Source organism: Pogoniulus pusillus, chromosome 21, assembly GCF_015220805.1.
Source record: "Pogoniulus pusillus isolate bPogPus1 chromosome 21, bPogPus1.pri, whole genome shotgun sequence".
Classification (NCBI taxonomy): domain Eukaryota; kingdom Metazoa; phylum Chordata; class Aves; order Piciformes; family Lybiidae; genus Pogoniulus; species Pogoniulus pusillus.
Window position 1 is genome coordinate 10,303,083 of NC_087284.1, and position 23,535 is coordinate 10,326,617.

General features: G+C 42.1%; 1 protein-coding gene across 16 annotated transcripts in view; it reads right to left on the minus strand.

Annotated features, from left to right (window-relative positions):
• Positions 1–23,535, minus strand: part of LOC135184794 (uncharacterized) — a 616,367-nt gene that overhangs the window by 341,414 nt on the left and 251,418 nt on the right. For all 16 annotated transcript variants that reach the window (XM_064160870.1, XM_064160872.1, XM_064160881.1 and 13 more), the window contains 3 exons: positions 12,565–12,632; positions 7,811–7,949; positions 5,431–5,670 (listed from right to left, as the gene is read on the minus strand). In XM_064160870.1, coding sequence (XP_064016940.1) covers positions 5,431–5,670; positions 7,811–7,949; positions 12,565–12,632 — 447 coding nt within the window. The remainder of the gene's footprint in view (positions 1–5,430; positions 5,671–7,810; positions 7,950–12,564; positions 12,633–23,535) is intronic.

Below are 23,535 nucleotides of genomic sequence, written 5' to 3' on the forward strand. Positions count from 1 at the left end.
TCAAAATGCACTTCAGGGGAGAAAATGCTGGAAATGACTAATAACAAAGATAGGAACTTTATTTGTTATGTGACTAACTCCAAATGTGAACAGTACCAGAGTGCTTTGCCATCTTAAGTATTTAGGAAGCTTTAAATAAAAGTCAATCCACATCATTCAGCGAAATAGAACATCCTCTTCTTTCTAAGCAAAAGAGTTCAAACATATTAATTTTGTAGCTATATTTTACAGTGAGTGTCAGCCTTTGCTAGATGACTACATGATAAGTGTCCTGAAACTTCAGGAAAAGGCACTAAATTTTTTACAGCATTTGTGTTTCATTTTCAGTGTAATAAAAATATGGTGCCCTTTTAATAATGAATAATAGATCCCCTGGTATGATTTACATGCGTGAATTAAATGTCATATTTGAAAAGTTGCTGTTTTATTCATATTGAATTCCCCTTGAAGTAAAACAAAATGGTACCCAGCTACTGCTATAATATTACTAGTGTCTTGCCACACTGATACATAAATATTAACTGGTTTATATACTCTCTTTAAAAGCTACAGATCTGTGAATAGTTCTGTCAGCCATGGTGGCTTTATATGCATATGAACTGAATCACTGCTATCAGGAGTTCCAGGTATGTTGGGGTCTAAATACATAAGCACCAGTGCTTGCATACCCCTGGGGCTCATGTAGCTTTCTTTCCAGAAGTGCTCATTTTGGGAGGCTGGCACAAAGCAATGACTGATGTCCAACAGGTGCAGTGGGACTGGGATTGAAAAGCAGCCTGAGTGGGACCAGGAATAAAAATCATCTTGAGGAGTCAGACACTGATGTAATTTTTCCCTGCTTCTCCTCAGCAGTGTTGGACTGACATCCCAGGTAACTTAATAGATGGTTTTTAAATGCCACTTGCACTCTCACTGGCTTCTAGTGCTCTTTTCAAACGCATAATATTTCATCTCTGAACTTCTGCTTGTGAACAAAAACTTTCTTTCTAATGGGAAATATTTTTTTCTGGAAAAGCATTCCCTGAGTGTTTGTAATTAATTGCTGATACTTGAAATAGTCATATTTCCCTAAAGGCTCCTTCTTTTAATAGGTGAAGTTTGTAATGTAAATTAAAAAAAAATATATTTTAGGCCTGATAATCGAAATTGCTGTTGAAAATATTTTATTCTTTTGTTTGTTGCCTGCTTTGGTCTTATCCATAGTAGGATCTTAGCCACCATGAGATAGCAATGACAAAATAAGGTTGGTAAAATCAGAATCTCAGCATTGTGGGGGGTTGGAAGGTATCTCTGGAGATAATCTAATCCAACCACCCTGCTAGAGCAGGGTCACCCAGAGCAGGCTGCCCAGGACTGTAACCAGATGGATTTGGAATCTTCCCAGAGGAGACTCCACCACCTCTTAGAGCAGCCTGGTCCAGTGATCTGTCATCCTCACAGGAAATAAGATCTTCCTCATGTTCAAATGGAACTTCTTGTGTTCTAGTTTGTGCCCATTGGTCCTTAGCCTGTTTCTGGGCATCGCTGAAAAGAGCCTGGCTCCATCATCTTGATATTTGCCATTTAAGTATTGATAATCATTGATATGATTCTCTCTCAGCCTCCTCTTCTACAGGCTAAAGAGCCCAGGACTCTCAGTTTTTCCTTGATAGAGAGGTGTTCCAGTCCCCTTTACATTTGGTCTAGTGTAAAGATGATGCATTCACATCTGTGCAGGAGCTGCCGAGGACAATCTAATTTTGCATATGTCTTACTAGATGCACAGTAAACATCTCTTATCCTATCCTTATTCTACCTGCATCCTAATCAGGCAGTGCAAGAGTATATTGAAAGAACAAAGCCACTTTACCATCACCCACTGCATTTTTTCAATCTCAACTTGAGTTCACATTCAGTTTGTGATATAGTGTAGGTGAAGCTTCAAAACATCTCTTACTTCATCTAAACCAAACAACATTAACCTGTCTAATCCTAATGTAATGTTATAGGTTAAGGGAAATTAAGGGTTAATTGGTGTAACCATAAAGAAAGTCCCCCAGAGGCTGGAGAGACTCCTAAGGGGAAGGGTGGTTTGTCCCAGGATATTGTAATTTGTAAATCTATTCCAATTTCCTGTATTTCCCTATTTAAAAGAGCACAGAGCTCACAGTACACAAGAACAATCTCTGTGTCATTTGGGGAAGTCCTACTCCATCTCATCAGATGAAAGGAAGAACTGTTTCCTGAGCCTGAGTGAGAGACTGTTCTGAGGTATGCCAGGATGAAGAGTGATTTGCCTCTTAGACTTTGTTGCATGACATCTAGAGACTATTTCTGATTTGATGATATGTTTGATGCAGGAGTTATGGTATGAAATGAGGGGTGGAATGTAACCATTTCAGCCCATGGGCCTTTAAGAAAACCAGAATATGTCTCCTTGTACAAACTAAACGCATAAAAACGCTGGATCTAAAACAAGGCCCTTTCAGATCATGTTAGTTGACAGAATCAAACAGAAACACAGAATGTCAGGGGCTGGAAGGGACCTCAAAAGATCATCCAGTCCAACCCCTCTGCAAGAGCAGGATCACCTATACCAGATCATGCAGGAACACATCCAGGAAGATTTTTAATGTCTCCAGAGCGAGACTCCACACCCACCTTGGGCAGCCTGCTCCTGTGTTCCGACACCCTCACAAGGAAAAAATTCCCTCCTCATGTTTACATGAAACATCCTATGTCTCAACTTCCACCCCTTGTTGTTCTTAAAATTACAAAGAATTGTTTGAAACAGCAATTGAATTTTATCACAATTCAAAGTATTCCTACATGTTTCAACATAATTTAAGGGAAAAAATAGCTCATGTGGCTGTCTTAGTCTTACTGAGAGCCAAATAAAATTCATCTGGAGCTATTAGGAGCCTGCGTCTAATGCATACTCAGAGGTTATTGGGGGAGGTAGGTTGACAAACTAAAGAGGAGGACAGTGAAGGAGGGGGAAGAAGGGAAGCTGGAGCAAAGAACATTGATTAATGAACAAAAAACATTTTTGAAAGGTCGGGTGCGCAAGTCAGACAAGCCCTGAGGCAGATCTAACTTACATGACCAGCACTTTCTGTACGCAGCAGGTAACCCATGCTGACACCAACTTTGCTGACATGACAGGGTTATTATTTTTGGAAGGATGTAGTGTTCTGGAACAATTTCTTTAATACATTAGTTAAATCTGTGCTTTCCTTCAACATCAAGCATGCATGTCTTCATTTTCACTGTGTTTACACTGAACTCCCATCATTATTCTGGTCAATGAAAACAAAAGCTTATTCTTCATTTCTGAGCACTTGTGTTTTCCCTCCTGTAATATATTCCAGGGCAGCAGCACTGTACATAAGATTGTGTTCAAACCCAGACGCTCACCACAAAGATCTGAGAACTTCAGCTAAGTTTTGCAGTAAATGCCAACAACCTGAAACCTAAAATTTGCCTCAGCATGGATCCTAAGGGTTTCTTTTGAAACATGCCTTCAGCTTAGCGGACAACACCAATTAGTACAACAGAAAGGTAAAAACCATTCAGGACACATCTTCATCTATGAAACAAGCTGGTGGAGTATGTTCTTTAAAATGGTAATATTAAGTTTTCCTGTCTGCTATTCAGTAATGAATCAGGTCATTTAGCTCAGTTTCTCCTCCTTGCTCTGCATCTTAAGCGAACATCCCTATGACCTCCACCCTGGTTCACTAGATTGAAAATGAAGTTTGGTGAAGATGCTAATTAATTATCCTCACAGAATCCCAGCACAGTGAGGATTAGAAGGGACCCTCTGGAGATCATCAAGTCCAGCTCCCTCTGCTACAGCAAGGTCACTCAAAGCAAGTTGCACAGGATCATGTCTAGGTGTGTTTGGAACTTGTCCACAGTAGAAGAACACACACTCTCTGCAAGCAGCCTGTTCCAGCACTCTAGCTCCCTTATAGGAAAGAAGTTTTTCCTCATGTTCTGTGAGAATTAAACAGGACTTTAAAGCAAACTCCAGAAAACAGCAAAACGACCAGGCATTTCTCTCAGACCTTTGGACGAAGCATAATAGCCACCTCTAAGGTTACTAAGTACAACCAGTAAAGAGTAACAGAAAGACAAGCATGAGGACTTTGCACCTACTCCTCACAAATTCAGGTCAGGAGTTTCTTTCTGTTGAGGAACAGCTGGACAAAAGATGAGTGAGTCTGAACTAGTTCTTACTTAGTACTGAGAACACAGATAGGCAGTTTGGAACAGGGGGCATAACCCACTTAGGACCAGGGAAGTTCCAGGAGAAACAATGCTGAAAGTAAGAGGCAAGGCACTTCAATAGAGCCTGGGAAGACAGCACTTCGTCTTCGAGGCAGTGAACAGGATGGATACATCCTGCCTAGGGAAGAATTCAATAATAATTATTTTCTGACATGTGTATGTGGCAGTCACATTCACAGTGTTTATATATATAAAAACTCTGTTTACAGACACTGTTCATTATCCATTACAGATAACAAATTAAAATGCAGAAAATATGACTTAGCAATACTTTATATATCACAAACCCAACAGCTGAAATGATCAATCTGCAGGTAACTGCATCAGTGCCATACATGAATGTTGCTTTATCTGAAAGCTCTGTGGGATAGGGACCGTCTGTCAGTTCTGTATCTGAACAATGCTTTGTACAATACAAGGAGTGGAGAAGAAAATCTTCTTTTCCATCAATAACCAAAACCAGGAAAAGCTTCTTTTCTCATTCTACCAACGCCTCATAACTCACAAAAAATGCCACACAGACAGATGAGGATTTTTTTTCAAGCTGTAAAGAAGCTTTTCTCTGCCAGAGAGTTTATCTGAGACCAACATTTCAACCAGCAGTAGGCATTAGCTACAACAGTGAGCAACTGACACACAACAATCCTGCCATGCACAGCATGCTTAGGCAGGAAAATATGTGTGCCTCAGTCGTAGAAGACAGAACAGAGCCTCAAGTGTTTGGGCTCCTTCCAAAATAATCCAAATGCTGCTTTTTTGGCAAATGGGGGTCAATGGAGCTAAAAAACTCACAGAAGGATTTGGGCATTCATGTGTTTATATACACCCACTCGTTCATTTATTATTCCAAAGCTACTTTACAGAAATCAAATTACATAGCTGACAAGCTGCATAGATAAGGGAGAATAAAAGTAAAATTTAAAATTAGCTGACAACACTATACATGATGTAGTGTATATTTGGCACTTTTCAAGTGAGTGATGAGGGTTAACCTGGGGGAGGAAAAAAAATATTTAAAAAAATTGCACCTTCCTAAATTGCACCTTAAATTATTAAATAAATTATGAACATGCATTAAATATATAAGCCTGAAGGAGAAAGAGCAGATGTGTTTCAACTTCCAAAGCAAAGATAGCATATTTAAGAAGTTTTGCTTACTGTCTGGATGCTTTGTCCAAAGTAGATTTCAATGCTGTAGAAGTTCCCATCATGACTAACGGGCAGCGTTGTCCTGGCCTGAGGCTGCTCCTCCAGTTGGGGCCACTCCAGTAAGCCACCACCTAAGCGGCTGAGAACAGAAACTTTCAGGGTGTAGCGTCCTTTAGGAACCTTATCTTTGACTCCCCTTAGGCACTTGACATGAATTTCTATTGGTTGTGGTGTCTTGGAGCAGTCAACCTAAGGAGAAGGCTCTGAGTTACTGGCCCATCTTGAGCTGACTTTAAACACACGATTAGCAAGAACAAATTTCTGCAAGAAAATAACTACCAAAAAGCAGACAACACTCTTCTTATCCAACCTGCAATTACCTATTGCTAACTGAGGATCTCCAATTAGGGAGGTCAAAAGTCAGAAAGATGACAGATTGGAGGAAAAAAAAAATAACCCCCCCAAAACCACTCCTAATAAAATGTTTGGCACCCTTGGGGAGAAGGTGGAGCTGTTGAAAGTGTGACACCAGAAGTCATTAGTCTGCATTAATAAGGTAGCATTAACTGGAAAACAACACCATCAAACATACAGAGTGCTTCGCAAAACAGGCACAATATGTGATGTGATGTGATGAGCAGGCTGCAGGCACCGAGTGAAAGACAGGGCAGGCCATGTTTTGATACTAATTACTAGCCTTGCCAAAGCTGTTAGTGCTGTGTAATATGCAGGCTATCCTTTCACCTTCTGATTATCACATAATCAGATTCTCTTGAATATAGTAATCAATGTGCAACATGTGTACAGTTTAATAACAACTCCCTACAGGCACCTTTATTCCAAGTCCAGACAAAAGGAAATATCTGCTGCTTGATGTTGACAAAATGTCTGAGTTACAGAACATTTAGTGCAGTATAAATGCTGCAATGCATATCAGAAATGCCTTTCTGGTGCTTTCCTTATATGCTCAGCTCACAGTATGGAGGTTGGCAGAGGGGAACAGGCACAGTGGTATGATCCTTATGCTTTCTCTCATTAAAGGTGTAGGGCCTGTCCCACCACACCAGTGGACCTTTCAGTGCACATAGCAGGGAGTCTGAGTTTCACTTCCATGTTGACATCAATGGACAAAATTGCTTCTGCAATAATTCTTTACTATGTCAAAATCAGCAATGATTATTTTTTCCCCCAAACAAATAAATTTCTTCTGTTGTTTAAACACCAGGGATAGGTCTTCCTTTCATGCCATATGAGCCAAGAGCCTATGCCACACTTCAGAAGCAAATGGCTACTTTGACTACTAGGTGTAGGAGTCTTGCAGTTTAAGCCTACAGTAGCTAATAATCTCTTCTTTAATCCTGTCTTGGATTTATTTTGGAAGAGATAGCATATTTCCATATAGATAGAAAGCTTCTGGAATTAAATTAAGCAGTTAAATAAACAGTTGAATTTGTTAAACTTCTTTTGTTTCCCAACACAAACCATACTTAACAACTAATCTGAATGACAATTATTTTTTGCTTAATTAGAAAATCTTAATTAACAATGAAGATTTAACCTTAATATTTTCAGTTTCTGAATCATATATGGAAAAAAAATTAACATTATGTGAATAAATAAGACAATCTTTTTAAACCTCAAGGCAGGATTACTGATGCAGGCAGGCTTCGTTATTAAACACATTCTAAATTAAACGCCTCTATGAATTTTATACTGAAATATATTGTGATAGTTTTGCATGCCAAATGTGACATTTTGTATTTCAGATTCATCTTCTGTAGTAATTTTGGAAATGTCATACAAACAAAGATTTTGTCATTTACCAATGGAATTACTATGCATGGCCGGTTAGCCATCTCTTTTCTGGCTCTTCTGGTTGTTTCAAGTCAGCAAGCCATAAAAAATCTTTATCTCTCTGAAACACAGCAATTTGGAAGATAATCGAATAGTGACTGGGGGGCAGAAACGCCAGTCTGAGGAATTATACCACAATCTCTCTTGCATTTACAACCTTCCTCAAAGCGAGTGTCAGTCGAGTAGGAAAAGGAGATAGAAGATTCATCATATTTCAAGCCTGTCTCATTTGCATGGTGGCATAGCTGTCTCATCTCCTGCTGAAAGACTTTGCTTGGCCAGCGCTGACAAACTGTTTTGAAGAACTCTTGCCATGCCCAAATGATTCATCATTAATAGCTTTGGACATTCTCTTTAAGCATATGGTTACTTCTGCTGGAAACCATGTTTTGAAACCTGCTAAAGTCTATCCCCTTAAACTAAGAAAAGGAAAAAAAAAAAAGGGGGGGTGGGGGCAGGGAAAATAATACCATGAAATTGATCTAAGCATTCAGCAGTTCCTATCAGGGTAAAAAGCTCTCATGGAGAACCTCACCTTCCCATGAGCTGTTCCATTTAACCCGGTATTCACACTCACAAAGCTGCCAAAGCTGACTCTCATGTCTGCTTCACTTCCATTCTCCTCTGCTTTCAGTGCCTGACTTCCCACTTTGCAGCACTCAGCGACTGAAGAAGAACTGAAAACAATGCACACACAAAAAGCATTTGAATTTGGAAATACATCACAGTTTGCTGTTTTCCTTGAATTCACCTGTCCTGGTTTGAGTTAGAGAAGAATCAATTCTGATCAGTGATTTTACTTTTCAGCTCAGTCTGTTCTCAGTGATAGCATTTTCTGAATTTAATGCCATATTTTCGCAGATGGTGGCTGCTTCTAGAAGTGATATTGCCTGATTTTTAGAGTTAGTACCAAGGCCTGGGTTGTAGCAAGGCTTATGCTTGGTAATGCTTCAATCACACTTGCAGGTGGAGCTTGGGCAAGCAGCAGAGAATATAGCATGACTTGGTGACTCTTAGGAGCTGGAGGCCAAGCAGGCTGTTCATGGCTGAAAAACAGCCAAGTGACACCCCAAAGGTGAAGAAGCTACAGAGAGCCAAAGAGAAATCACTCCGTGTGGTACAGTTACAATTCAGAATTATCATGAGCAACTATGACACAGGCAGATGTGCTGGTTTGAGGCCAATGGGAATATTTTAATGAGAGAAATTACATCACTGGTTGTCAAAAGAAAACAATGATGAAGTCTATATCACTCATTGGTTGCCATTTGAACTGGTCTGGTAAATTCCAATAGAGTGAGGGGGGAAGTTCCTAACCCACCACAGCAGAGGACGGGTTCTCTTACACTGCCAAGCAGTTAAGTTTTTAACCGTGAATGAAAGTGCTAAAATTTAATTTAGACAAACAAATTAAAACATAAACAAATCAACTCAAAAAAAACCCCAAATTTTTAATTTAGACAAATTAAAACAGAAACAAATCAACTCAAAAAACAAACAAATTTTTAATTTAGACAAACAAATTAAAACATAAACAAATCAACTCAAAAAAACTAAACCAACCAAAACAAAAACGCCCAAACCAGCAAATACAAAAATACTCAAACTAATAAAACCCCATGAAACAAACCAACAAGAACAACAAAAAACCAAATCACCAGAACCCCACAAACCAACCAACCACCCAAACCAAAACAATCATTGAAGCATCAAAAGTCAAAACTAACAACATTTCCCTGAACTGCAGTTGTGAAGCATTTTTCAGTCCTTTCTTAATAGCTTTTGGAAAATCAGCCCCAGCATCTTCAATCCTTATTTCCTCCTTTGTATGGAGAGCAACGACACAAATCTCCACATTTGTACATGTACAGCTCTCTACCAAGAAAATGCCAGAATTTCTGCAGCTGTGTTAAACCTCCCAGACTCATACACACATGCTAGCCAGGTGACACATTGTTCAAACCCCCTTCTCAAACAGGTACCTCCATCTCCAAGTCCCTGGCACGTTCCTACAAACAAGTTTCTGCTTAAACCTTGTGTAGCAGTTTAAGGCTTGTGGGAAAATTCCAATAAGAAAATCAGGACTCTCCTGAAGGTTCAGTGCAGAGTGTAAATAAATTAAAGCATTGGTTGTAAAAGAATAATAAAGTCTCTATCATTCGTTGGTTTGCTAAGAAGGATAAACTAGTCATTTATGAACAGTTTTTCACTCTTTGTCCCTTTGCCTTCTGTTTTCCACCTCCTCCACTGGTTGTCCGTGCACGGCTGAATACTAACCTTGCCTGAACAGATAACTCCTGAGGCCTTGCTGGTTTTCTATCTCGGGGGGAGGGAAGGTGGTGGTGGTGGTGTTGGCCCCTTCTGGGCTTTCTTTGCTCAGGTGTGAGGAATGGAGGCCTGCACTATTTCTAAGTTGAATATAATTGTAAATACATTTTGTATATATGTGCCTGTAAATGTAACTTGCTGTCAAACAGAGCTGTATCTCACCTCCGAACCGTCTGAGCTAGTCTGGTGATTTCAGTTTTATTTGGGCTGTTTAGCCTGGCGAGGAGAAGACTGAGAGGAGATCTCCTCAACGTGTAGAGATGTCTGAGGGGTGGGTGTCGAGTGGATGGGGGTCCCAGTTTGGGCCACGAGCTTACCTGGCCCTGGAGGGCAGAAAATGACTCTTACCCCTTTCCAGGAGTAAGAACGAGGACACTGCACACTGACTGGAAATTTAGAGAGGGAATTCTACTTACCAGAGCACCTACACACAGGGCAGTCAGGTAGAATAAGTACAAAACCCACCGGGCGCAAAGCGGGCTTCTAGAACCCTCCTCCACCCCTGCCGCCTCCGGCCGGTCTGAGGGCAGGCCGAAACCACCACCCCCCGCTGGGCCTGCAAGGCCTCAGTGGCGCAGCTCCCTGCCCGCCAGCTCCCCTGCGAGCCACGAGGTAAGAGCATGGGCTGCTCAGAGAGGAAGAAAGAAAGGCAGGGGAGAGGAGGGAGAGAGGTGAAGTCAGGCATCATCTTTTGAGCTGTGATGCCAGAAAAGAGATCAGAACAATGAGATGACAGTGCCCTGGTACGAGCAGGTCCATGCCCCTGGGGTCGGCCTCTGTCCATATGGGTCGGTCTAAGGGGGACCTAGGATCCCTCAGACTGCCACAGTGGGGCCAATCTCTTCTCAGCACTCCACAGCGATAAGATAAGGAGCAATGTGGAAGGTTTCACCTCAACATGAGGAGAAACTTCTTTACAGTGAGGGTGACAGAGCACTGGAACAGGCTGGCCAGAGAGGCTGTGGAGCCTCCTTCTCTGGAGCCTTTCAAAACCCACCTGGATGCATCCCTGTGTGAACCACCCTCAGGGATCCTACTTGGCAGGGAGGTTGGTCTTGATCTCTGGAGGTCCCTTCCAACATTTAAGATTCTGTGATTCTCAACCCACCACACAATGTCTCTGGGTTTGGTTTTGGTTTTTTTTGTTTGGTTTGGGTTTTTTTTTATGCTTTGAGGGGTTTTGTTTGTTTTGTTTTCTTGATTGGTTTGGGGTTTTTTTGTTTGTTTTGTTTTTAGGAAACATATTGTGCTAGTTTGAAGCAGGGTAGAATATTTTGGTGAGAAGAACTAGATCGTAGGCTGTGAAAGGAAACCAATGGTGATGTCTACTCCCCTCAGAGTCTTGCTGAAGAAGAAAGGTAAACATTAGATAACGCTCTCGCCATTTTGTCACACTCTCTGGCTGGGCTACATCTGAGCTGCATCTCCCTAACCTCACCTTCCACTCACCTTTGCTTCTTAACCTCTTGGCCAAACCTCTATTCTTCTTTAGGACTGGGGTAAGGTTGAGAGGGGCAGGGGGGAAGGTGCAGGGGTGGTTGAGAGTCCCTCCTGGGGACTCAGGTTTCTGGGAGGGGAGTTGCATTTCTGTATTACCTTTTACCTTGTATATTTCTGTATATATTGTAAATACCTGCTTGTACATTGTGCTAGCTGTAAATAAATAGCTTCATTTATATTGCCAGAGCCGGCTGAGACTGGTCTGGGTGACTTCTAAAGTGTGGGGGGGCAGGGGACACCCAAACCATCACACACATATATATATATATTTATATACACACATTCACATCAATAAAGTTCCCAGTAATGTGTATCCAAACTGTTTTCCTGATTCCTCTACCAGTAGTATTGTATCATGTAAATGCCCAGGGAATAGCTGAAATAATCAGAAGGTCTGTGTAGATGCTAGTTCTAGTGGTATATATGGGAATTTTGCCCAAGCCAGGACCAGTACGAGCTAAGAGCAAGATTCCAGCAGTATGGAATACAAAAAAGGTCAACAGCATTTGAAGTTTTATCTTTGAGCTGAAGTCAAGTTATGTTGCGCCCACATTGTTCTGAGTGGAAGTAAGAGAAGATGGCTCTTGAATGAATGGCTCCAGCAGATTTGAAGAGCTAAAATGTCTGAGAAGTTAACTTCTCTCCTGGAGAAGAATGGTCTGTTTGAAACTTTGTACTTATTCAGTTTCTCAAGATGGAAATTATTTCACTTAATTTGGTTAGAGCAGCATTGACACAGGGGTTCATTAGGACACCCATTTGCTTGCAATTCAATTTAAAATTAAATACACTTTGTGGTTGATGTTATTACTTTTAAACTACTGTATCTATTGCCTTTATTAGCTGCTAATTCACAATTATGAAAGTAAACAGTTTTCATTACTGAACATCAAACATTTAACCACATTTGATCTCTTTTCGGGTTGCACGATTTTCCTCCTTTCACTCTTTTTAGTGGGCATTAGATTCAAGAGAACAATTTATTTGCTGAAGTTGGGCCCCCCTTTTGTGCTCAGCAACTTGGTGTCACAGCAGAACACAGCTTCCTCAGCTCTATCCATGAGGGTTATTTCTTTCTTTCTTACAGGTAATTTGATGCATGTAATTCTATGAAGGTCATGTGTAACTCAGTCACAAAGACATTGCTCCGATTCATATTTCCTTCACTCTCTAAGGGTAGTTCAGAGGCAGAGATGAAGGGTGCTGGGAGAAGCCATTTGGTCACCTTTTGAAGTGCACTGTGTGTAGCACTTAAAAATTACAACCCAAGCTGGGCATTTGAAAATGGAGGTATCTAAAACAGAGGCCTCTTTCAAAAGCAGAGGCTTAATTTTTCTGGGCCTAAGGTCCTTTGTTTAAGAGAAGTTCCATTCATTGGTATCTGTAAAGCACTGAAAGAAAGACCTTTGGGAGGAAAAAGTACATTGAACAGAAATACAAAGTAACCCTTAGCTGACATACCTTTGAAGGAGTTCACGGATCCTGGCTTGCAGCTTCTGTTTTGTGTGGTGGGAGTCTTCCTTGTGGTGCTTTGAGTCCCACATGACAAAAAGACAACCAAAAAAAAAGATAGAAATTTACAGTTTGTTTCCAAATGTGCAAAAAGAACATGGAAATAAAAGCCATGAATGCAGTTTTCCAAAGGTTTACCTTTGGTCTTGTGGTTGAAAGTTTTCAGAAGGAATTTCAGCTACCATTACTTTATTCCATTACTCTTTCCATTATTTTGTTCCACACATTTTTTTTCTATGTTTACTGCATTGTTCACAAGGGAAACTGAGTTCTAACCATGTTAGAACTTTATCCCCGCAGCCCTTATTGTTACACTTGACATTGTCACATATAGGCATATATGCACAGAATCACAGAACTTTAGAGGCTGGAAGGGACCTCCAGAGATCATCGACTCCAACCCCATCTGCCTGTGATCACAGAGGAACATACCCAGGTGGGTTTTGATAGTCTCCTGAGAAAGAGACTCCACAACCTCTCTGGGCAGCCTGTTCCAGTGCTCTGTCACCCTCATTGTAAAGAAGTTTCTCCTCATGTTGAGGTGAAACCTTCTATGTTCTAGCTTGTAGCCATTGCTCCTTGTCTTATTTCTGCACATCACCGAAAAGAGATTGGCCCCATCCACTTGGCACCCACCCCTCACATATTTACAGACACTGATCAGCTCCCCTCTCCATCTTTTCTTCTCCAGACTAAACAGCCCCAGGGCTCTCAGTCTCTCTGTGTTGCTGACATGCTCAAGACCCCTATTCATCCTTGTGGTTCTCCATTGGATTCTCTCCAGCAAGTCCCTGTCTCTCTTGAACTGGAGATCCTGAAACTGGACACAATACTCCAGGTGTGGTCTCACCAGGGCAGAGCAGAGGGGGAGAAGAACCTCCCTAGACCTGTTGATCACACTTTTCCTGATGCACCCCAGGATGCCATTGGCCATCCTGGTCACAAGAGCACATCACTGGCCCACACATGCATGTACAAGTGGATTTACACACACAGAACGAAATACAGCACACAAAAGAGTTAGACTTAGACCACCAGAGAGTCCACAACTCACCTTGATTTAGGTTTGCTCCAGGCCTTGATGCGTTCTCTCACTACAAGTGTTTTTAGATGTTAGGTAAGAAAGACTGGCTTTCTTGGAAGTTAAAATGTGTAGGAGTCTAACTCACATGAACAGTCACAGGATCACAGGATGTTAGGGCTTGGAAGGCACCTCCATAGATCATTGAGTCCAACCCCTCTGCCCAAGCTGAGCTATAGAATCTAGCACAGGTTGCACAGGAACGCATCCAGACAGGGCTTCAAAGTCTCCAGAGGAGGAGACTCCACAACCTCTCTGGGGAGCCTGTTCCAGTGCTCTGTGGTCCTTACAGTAAAGAAATTATTCCTCATATTGAGATGGCACTTCCTGTGCTGTAGTTTATACCCATTAACCCTTTGTCCTATCACAGGGCACAACTGAGAAGAGTTTGTCCCTTCCATCTTGACATCCAGCCTTAAGATACTTATAAACATTGATTCGATTCCCTCTGAATCTTCTCTTCACCAGACCAAACAGCCCTGAGTCCCTCAGCCTCTCCTCATAGGCAGTCCTCCAGCCCCTTCAGCATCTTTGTAGCCCTCTGTTTGTCTCTTTTGAGTAGATCCCTGTCCCTCCTGAACTGGGGAGCCAAAAGCTGAATGCAGTGTCCTCCTGTGACTCAGCAGAGCTCTCCAGCATGAAGCTGGAAGGCCCAACGCTGTTTTGCTCTTTCCCAGCATGTTGAAAAAGCCATTCCATTGAGAAGCCAGCATCCATATCTTTCTTGCTGTCCAAAACCTGAAACCAATAATCTTGCTAAAGGTTTGTAGACCCAGAAAAACACAATTCTTCCCTGACCTGCATTGTTCAGAGATCTTGCTGAGTATTCAGGGGCAGTTCTCATGCTTGAATCTTCTATGTATCTTCTGCTGGCATCCCAGGGACCAGCAAAATGTGCATACAATACTACCAATACATAGAAAAGCTTCCTGTTGCATACCCTATACTGTCTAAGTGTAAAATAATGGTCCACTTCCACTCTCACCAAACCTCAAAGCCAAAACATCTTTTCACTATGATTACAGTGTAAGAGTCAGCAGAGGGAAAAAAAATCCACATTTAAGGCTCCATATCAGGATGTTAAATTCTCTCCTTCCTTCCTTTCAGATCTCCAATTTTTTTGACAAAGATCTGACTGTTTTCAAGGAGGTCTGGGAGTCTCTACTGACAGTTAAGGTGAAGCATCCTGTTTATCTACAAACTGAAAACTGTTAGAAGTGTGCAAGTATTTTTTAATGTAAATTTTTATCCCTGCAAAATTAGACCTGGGATAACATGTTTGCCTTAAAATAAAATATGATTTGTTAGCAGTCACAAAGTCACAGAATTACAGGAGTTCAAAGAGCCTGTGGAGATCACCTAGTCCAACCCTCCTTCTAAAACAGGTTCATCCAGACCTGGCTGTCCAGGATCACAATGTCCAGAGGAGGTTTGAATGTCTCCAGAGAAGGAAACTCCATAACCCATGGTCCAGGTAACCTATTCCAGTGCACCATCACCCTCCCAGGAAAGAAGTTTTTCTTCATGTTCACATGGAATCTCTTCTGTTCTGGTTTGTATCTATTAACCCCTCATGCTGTTGCTGGGCAACATGCTGAAAAGAGTTCCATGATCTTGACATCCACCCTTTAGATATTCATAAGCATTTATAAGTCCCCAAGTCTCAGCACAAAGCCTCAGATAAATACAGTAAGTCCTCCATGCCCTTCTCAAACATCAAAACTACACAGTTACAAATTAGCTTAAAGCAAAAGTTTCCAGCTCTCCATATAGCAATTGTGCCATGGATAATGCTTCCTTTGCTACTGCTTTTCCATTAGTGTGAACAAAGCCATTCTTCTCCTGGGCAGCTTTTGGCTGAAGACCGCTGAAAGTCCCTGGTGCAGGGACTGAGACTTATTTCTCTCCCATCCCCACAAATGCTGGAACTGATTCTTTCCCCAGCCTGGTGAATCACCATCTATTTTTTTTTTCCCCAGGAAAGGCTGGGAGCTGGCTTCAATCCTCGCTTTGCAGTGACTAGAGAGTTTGGGAGGATGCCTGGCAACAGAGTTCAAAGTCTCTGAGAAAGTTTAATGACAAAAACTACTGACTCAAAGATGTTAGGTGTTCCCAGCCTTTGGTGGCAGTCAGAAAGACCTTTAAAGTTTGGGGCTAAGGCACTTAAAGCTACGGTTCAGAAAGCAGGATTTATAGATTCATAGAATAGCAGGTTGGAAGGGACCACAATAATCATCTAGTCCAACCTTTCAGGGTTGGTGCAATCCCAAGCACAAATCCAGGCTGGGTGGCAAATGGCTGAGAGCAGCCCTAAGGAGCAGCCCTGGTTGATGAAAAGCTCAACATGAGCCAGCAGTGTGCACGTGCAGCCCAGACCGCAAGCGTGTCCTGGGCTGCATCAAGAGAAGTGTGGCCAGCAGGGCAAGGGAGGTGATTCTCCCCCTTTACTCTGCTCTTGTCAGACCTGGACACCTGGAGTACTGTGGGCAGTTCTGGAGCCATCAACACAAGAAGGACACTGAACAGTTGGAGCGAGTCCAGAGAAGGGCCACGAAGATGATCAGAGGGCTGCAGCAGCTCTGCTATGTGAGGACAGGCTGTGAGAATTGGGGCTCTTCAGCCTGGAGAAGAGAAGGCTTCAAGGAGGTATTGTAGTGGCTTTCCAATACCTGAAGGGGACCTACAGGAGGGCTGAGGAAGGACTATTTACAAGGTCTTGTAATGACAGGACAAGGGATAATGGGTTTAAACTGGAAAAAGGGAGATTTCAACTAGATGTTAGGAAGAAGTTCTTTCCAGTGAGGGTGGTGAAACACTGGAAGAAGCTGCCCAGGGATGTTGTGGATACTCCCACCCTGAAGGTGTTCAAAGCTACTTGGCCTTGAGCAACCTGTTCTAGAGGGAGGTGTCCCTGCCTATGGCAGGGGGTTGGAACTAGATGATCTTTGAGGTCACTTCCAATCTAAACCATGCTATGATTCTATAAATCATATGGCCCAGCGTCCTGTCAAGCTGGGCCTTGAAACTGTCTAATGCAAGGGAGTCCAGCACCTCCCTTGGGAGTGTATTTCAGTGCCCAGTGTTAGAGTATGGTTCACAGTTTGTGTTCCAAAAGCAGCTTTTGGCAATGCTCATGATGGCTGGTTTTGAGGTGGCCACTCAAGTTAAGAGAGAAAACGAAACAGAAAACTCACTTCACGTAACATATCAGGTAGCCATAATATCACAGCATTCAGCCACTACCACTCCAGGCTTACACTGAGCCACAAGTAGAGAAGTTTGAGGTGTTTTTTGTGAGCCTATTTATTTGTTTGGTTTTAATTTATTATAATACCACACTCCCATAGCTGTCCAATCCCCTTGTTTATCTGCCCAGTTTTAATTAAATAGCGAATATTCAAAAGAAAATATGAATTGGAACTCTGCATATCAACTGAGCTGCCTTTCCATCTCTTTGCCTCTGAAGTGGCATTGGGAACATGATTTAAAACTATTGCTTCTGGATCCTAGTGAAATATTTGTCACAATGTGTCATGATAATTTTTAAAAAAGCTCTGTCATCTACCTAATAAATTTCTTAAGTTTATTCAAATCTTATTGAACAGGAAAAGTGCAATGAGTCATGGTTAATATTTCTTTACCTACACTAAGAAATAAAATATATCAAAAATTCAGTGCTTAGGGTCCTATTCAGAAAACCTCTATGAGTCTGTAATACATCTTCTACATGATTTAAAAAAAAAAAAAAAGGAAACTTGCTTTAAAATGAATTATTCACCACCTTGAATAAATTTCCATCTTTCCTATTTGCAAAACCCCAAAGTCAGTTATGTAAATTTTAACCTACACTAATTACCTCAGGGGTGCACAAGCTAAAGGAAAGTAGATGGGGGGGAGGGAGGGAATCCCAGACATTTCCATCACCAGGAAGCAATTTAATGGAGGAAAAAATGTGTAAGTTTTCAAAACCAGAGCAGCCTATATAATTATTTTTTTAATGTAGAGTAATCATTGCTGCAATACCTCTGGAATCAGAGATTTACTGGAATAAAGCTAAGAGCTTTTTCCTCAATGACATATACCATCAGACACAGATAAGTACTTGTTTCTCATCATGACACCAGTATTGTCTAGACTGCTCAAAAAACCCACACAAACCAACAAAAAAAACCCAAACCCAACACTGTTGACAATAGGTGTTCCCAAAAAGAAGGTATGAATATGGTTTAGCTTCAAGGCCAGGTTGAAAGGGGCTGTGAAAGATGCCCCTTGCTTTGTTAAGATATTAGCGTCTTTAAGGTCTCTTCCAACCCAAACCATTCTATGATTCAGACACCGAGGATCACCAAGAAAAAGGTGGGGGGGAAAATCGGGAGGTACTAAAATACAGGAACCGCTGGGCTGGGAACCACCATTATTCACCTGGGATGTGCTGGAGAAAGCAGGACATTGTAGGCAGAAGGGCTCAGTCACAGCACAGCTTTGGTGCCCTGTCCTGATACCAGCATAAGCTGTGAACTACCTCTTTCACACATCTTTCTCAGTTTCTTCACCAGCTATCTTGAGGACTGGTTACACAAATGGTCCATCCACTGATTTCAGAGAGCATGATCAAAATGAGAATTTGTAAAGACCTTTCAGTTTGGGCTCAGTCTGAAGACACACAATGGTAGGTATTGTCACTGCTGCAGACAAACTCAAGAACCTGACTCAGTGCTATTAATCAGTGCTGACTAGCTATTTTCACTGGGAAACTACTCCACAAATGCTGCAACTTGACTCTTTTGGTCATTTTCAGTTTGGAAAGGAATTAAACAAAACCCAACTCGAACATGCTCTTCCCTTTTAGGAGAAAGGCCACAAAATTCAGCAACGTTTGAAACAGAATAGAGTGGGGTTTCTATCACTTAAAAAGTGTGGAGTATTTAAAGAAAATCTTTGCCATCCCCTTCTTCAGTCAGTCCTTGGAATTACATCATTCAGCAATTAACTGGCCATGAGCATAACATTAGAAAATCAGACAATTGAGCCATTTGTAACAGATAGGAAAGACAAACACACAAAACCAACAAAGCATCAAACCTCACACTCACTTTTAAAACAGGTGCTGCAGAACACAAATTGACATTTACTCCAGTTATGGTACAGCCTTAGTACACAGATACATTTAGTGATGACATTACAGGCTGATCATTTTGATCAATCTGTAAAGCACTGCGTTATATGTAAAGGGTCAGTGAAGACTGAAGTCAACATAGGAATCATAGAATGCTAGTGGCTGGACGGGACCTCCAGAGATCATCAATATGAACCCCTCTGCAAAGCAGGACCACTTAGAGAAGGTCACACAGGAACACATCCCCGTGGGTTTTGGAGATCTCTAGAGAAGGAAACTCCACAACCTCTCTGGCCAGCTTGTTCCAGTGCTCAGTCAGTCTCACAGTAAAAAAGTTTATTTCTCACACTGAGATGGAATTTCCTGGGGTTGATTTTGCATACATTGCCCCTCATCCTGTCAGTGTGTATCACATTGATAAATTCTCCTCTCAACCTTCTCTTCTCCAGGTCTCTCAGTCTTTCTTTATAAGAGAGACGCTGCAGTCCCTTTATCATGCTCGTAGCCCTCTGCTGATTTCTCTCCAGTAGTTAAGATCTATATTAAAGATGCTAATTTTTTAACAGTTCTAGAAACTAGAGCTGTAAAGTAGATCTGATAAACAACGACTTGGACTTCCTCAAAACTCAGAGAAGTTTTCATTCTAAATTTTCATCCAAGATGACCTTTAAATTTCAATTCAAAGAATTCTATCGCAGAATCAACGAATTCTATCACAGAATCAAAGAATGCCAGAGGCTGGAAGAGACCTCAAAAGAACTAATCCAACCTCCCTGCCAGAGCAGGATCATCTATACCAGATCACACAGGAATGTATCCAGGCGGGTTTTGAATATCTCCAGAGAGGGAGACTCCACAACTCCCCTGGGCAGCCTGTTCCAGTGCTCTGTCACCCTCACAGGGAAAAAATTCCTCCTCATGTTTCCATGAAACTTCTTCTGCCTCAGCTTCCATCCATTACCCCTTGCCCTGTCACTGGGCATCACCGAGCAGAGCCTGGCTCCATCTTCTGATTGTAACATGATACTACTAACAAATTAAACGAACCTCAATGGCTTTACTAAAGATGCACTAAGGAAACTCCAGAAATATATCTGTTGCAGAGCTACACAGCTTCTGCAAAAGAAAGATTTTTGCCTCTCCAGTTCAGAACAGAGGATGTGCTTCTCGTTTCTGTCTTGCTGCTCACAGAGAGATCACCCACAGTTTCTTCAAAACCACCAGGTATTCCTTCGGATGCTTATTTCACAGTTGAGAAGGTGTAGTTTCAAGGTCATAAAGCTTTGATGTCCTCATCAAAATCTACAGTGTTGTAACTGTATGCAAGGCCATTTATCAGAGTACCTGACAACCATAGCAGAGCACTGAAAATATACCACACTGAAATGGCATTTGCCGTTGATAAAGAGACTTCAAGCAGAAATGTGCTAGCCTGTCAACGCTCCACAAGCTCAGATGTCTCCCGATTAGCCTAGAAATCACTGGCTACTAAGAAGCTTCAGGTAATTTAAGCCTAAATAATTAGCTCACTAGAGGGGGTTAGGACTAGATGACCCTTAAAGGTCCCTTCTAACCCAAACCACTCTATGACATAGTGAAAGATACCAACCACATTTTATTAGGAAACACATACCCTCAAGTATAAATTCATATAGCATGAGCAGTGCTAGTGGAAATCAAGTGAACTATTCAATGTATTCATCTATAATGAATAGTTTACATGAAAAAATAAAAAGAAGTTCACAGAGCCACAGAAACATTCTGGTTGGAAAAGACCCTCAGGATCACCAAGTCCAACCTAGAACCCTACTCTACAAGGTTCACCCTAACCCACATCTGCAAGCACCACATCCAAATGACTTTTAAACACATCCAGGGTTGAGGACTCTACCATCTCCCTGGGCAGCCCATTCCAGTGCCTGACCACTCTTGCTGCAAAAAAATGTTTCCTAATATCCAGTCTAAACTTGCCCAGATGCAGCTGGAGACCACTCCTTCTTATTCTATCACTAATTACCTGTGAGAAGAGGCTAGCACCCACCTCTCCACAACGTCCTTTCAGGTAGCTGTAGACAGTAATAAGGTCTCCCTCAGCCTCCTCTTCCTCAAACTAAACAGCCCCAGCTCCTCATAAGATTTAGTCTCCAGACCCCTGACCAGCTTCATTGCTCTCCTCTGCACTCAGCTCCAGCCCCTCCACATCCCACTTGTACTGAAGTGCCCAAAACTGAACATAGGACTCAAAGTGTGGCCTCACCAGAGCTTATGTACAAGGGGACAACCACCTCCCTACTCCTGCTGGACACAGCATTTCTAATCCAAGCCAGGATCCCATTGGCTTTCTTTGCCACCTGGGCACACTGCTTGCTCTTACAACCCCCAGTTCCCTTTCAGCTAAGCGGGTTTCTAGCCACACTTCTCCAAGCCTGTAGCACTGCTCGGGGTTGCTCATAAGCTATGTAACAAACTAGAGGGGTTTACAACCTTTCCAAATTTCTGGATACTGGCAGCAAATCATGGCATGAACGACTGAAGAGCAACTGAAAGGGAATAGCAATCAGAAATACAGAGACCTCTTTTTTTTTTTTTGTGGCTTTTCCACATTCTTCCTCAATTTAGAACTGTTTGTTAATTCCAGCACAGAATGTTTTTATTATATCTACAGCCTTTTCAAAGTCCCTTGTGAAACTTTACTCCTTTAATCCTTTTACTGTTCCCTAAAGTACATATCTAATTTTAGGTCTGTTTTGCAGAAAACTGAGTCATAATAACTAATTTGCTTGTTATAGCCCCAAACCCCTGACGTTGAAGTCTGAAGTTGCAGTCTATCCCATCTTTTCAAGTCCCCCTTCTTTTGTAATGACTGTCAATAAAGCATTGCTTCACAAATTGATCTCCATGAGTGTAATCTAAAAAAGTGGGCTTTAACTTTATCAAGTAACTTCCATTTGCACTGGCTTTCATGCCATCCTCCATCCTAAGTGTGCAGATGTGCACTGGAACACTTGATAATTAAGAGAGACATTCAAAATCAGTATGTGAAAATTACAGAGAGGGAAACAATGCTTCAAATACAACAGTGGAAAGGACAAATTGCTATGCCTAATGATTTTAATCTGTAAGGAACAGATCTCCAAGCCCACATCTTGCTCCATCTCTCTGCAGAAAGATAATAGTTGCAAGTTGTTTCGCATTCCCAACTGAAATATAACCTCTCTCTCTCTGATTTGAATCACAGAATCATGAAATGTTGTGGGGTAGAAGGGACCTATGGGGATAATTTAGTCCAACCCCTTTGCTAAAGTAAGGTTTCCCAGAGCAGGTTGTCTATGAGAGTGCCCAGGCAGGTTTTGAATCTTTCCAGAGAAGACTCCACAACCTCTTGGGCAGCCTGGCCCAGCGCTGTCACTCCCACAGGAAAGGAGTTTTTCTTCCTGCTCTGATGGAACCTCCTGTACTGCAGTTTGTGCCTGTTCCCCCTTGTTCTGTCACTGAGAACAACTGAAAACAACTGAAAAGAGTTTGGCCTCATCCTCTGGATCCCATCCTTTAGATATTGATATGTATTGAGAAGATCTAGTTTTCTTAAGGCTAAATAGCCCTAGGTCACTCAGCCATGACATGAGCAGTCGCATCATAACATCATAATGTGCTGACACATCTTGGAGTGAACATATGCACTTTAGTTCTCTTTTTCAAGCACCTAGCCATGAAAGCTGTGTCTGATCTAACAGCCCAGCAGAGTAGTGAGAGAAACTAAACGATTGCCAGTGGACAGAGCAACAGTGATGATTTCACAGAACCACAGAATGTTAGAGGTTGGAAGGGACAGAGATCACCTAGTCCAACCCCCCTGCTAAAAGCAGGACCATCAAGAGTAGTCAGCACAGGAATGCAAGCAGGCAGGTTTTGAAAGTCTCCAGAGGAGACTCCACAACCACCCTTGACATCCTGTTACAGTGCTCTCTCACCCTCGTTGTAAAAAAAGTTTCTCCTCATGTTGAGCTGAAGTTTCTATGTTCAAGTTTGTAGCTGTTACTCCTTGTCTAATTTCTGCTCACCACCAAAAAGAGATTGGTCCCATCCACTCAACACTCACCCCTCACATATTTATACACACTGACCAGATCACCTCTCAGCCTCCTCTTCTTCAGACTAAACAGCTCCAGGGCTCTCAATCTCTCTTTACAGGGAAGATGCTCAAGACCCCTATTCATTCTTGTGGCTCCCCACTGGACTCTCTCCAGCAAGTCCCTATGTCTCTTGAACTGGAGAGCCCAAAACTGGACACAAAACTCCAGGTGTGGTCTCACCAGGGCAGAGCAGAGCAGGAGAAGAACCTCCCTAGACTTGCTGGACACATTTTCTTGATGCACCCCCAGATGCCATTGGCTCTCTTGACCACAAGGGCACATTGCTGTCCCGTGCAGAACTTGCTGTCCACCAGGATTCCAAGGGCTTTCTTTGTGGAGCTGCTCTCCAGTAGAGCAAACCCTAACCTATACTGGTGCCTGCTGTTACTCCTTCCCAGAGGCAGGACCCTGCACTTGTCCTTATTGAACTTCATGTGTTTAGCCTTCACCCAGCTCTCAGCCTGTCCAGATCTTGTTGGATGGCAGCACAACCTAACAGAGTGTCAGCCACCCCACACACACTTTTGTATCATCAGCAGACTTGCTGATGGTACCCTCAATGCCCTCATCCAGACTGTTAATAAAGGTCC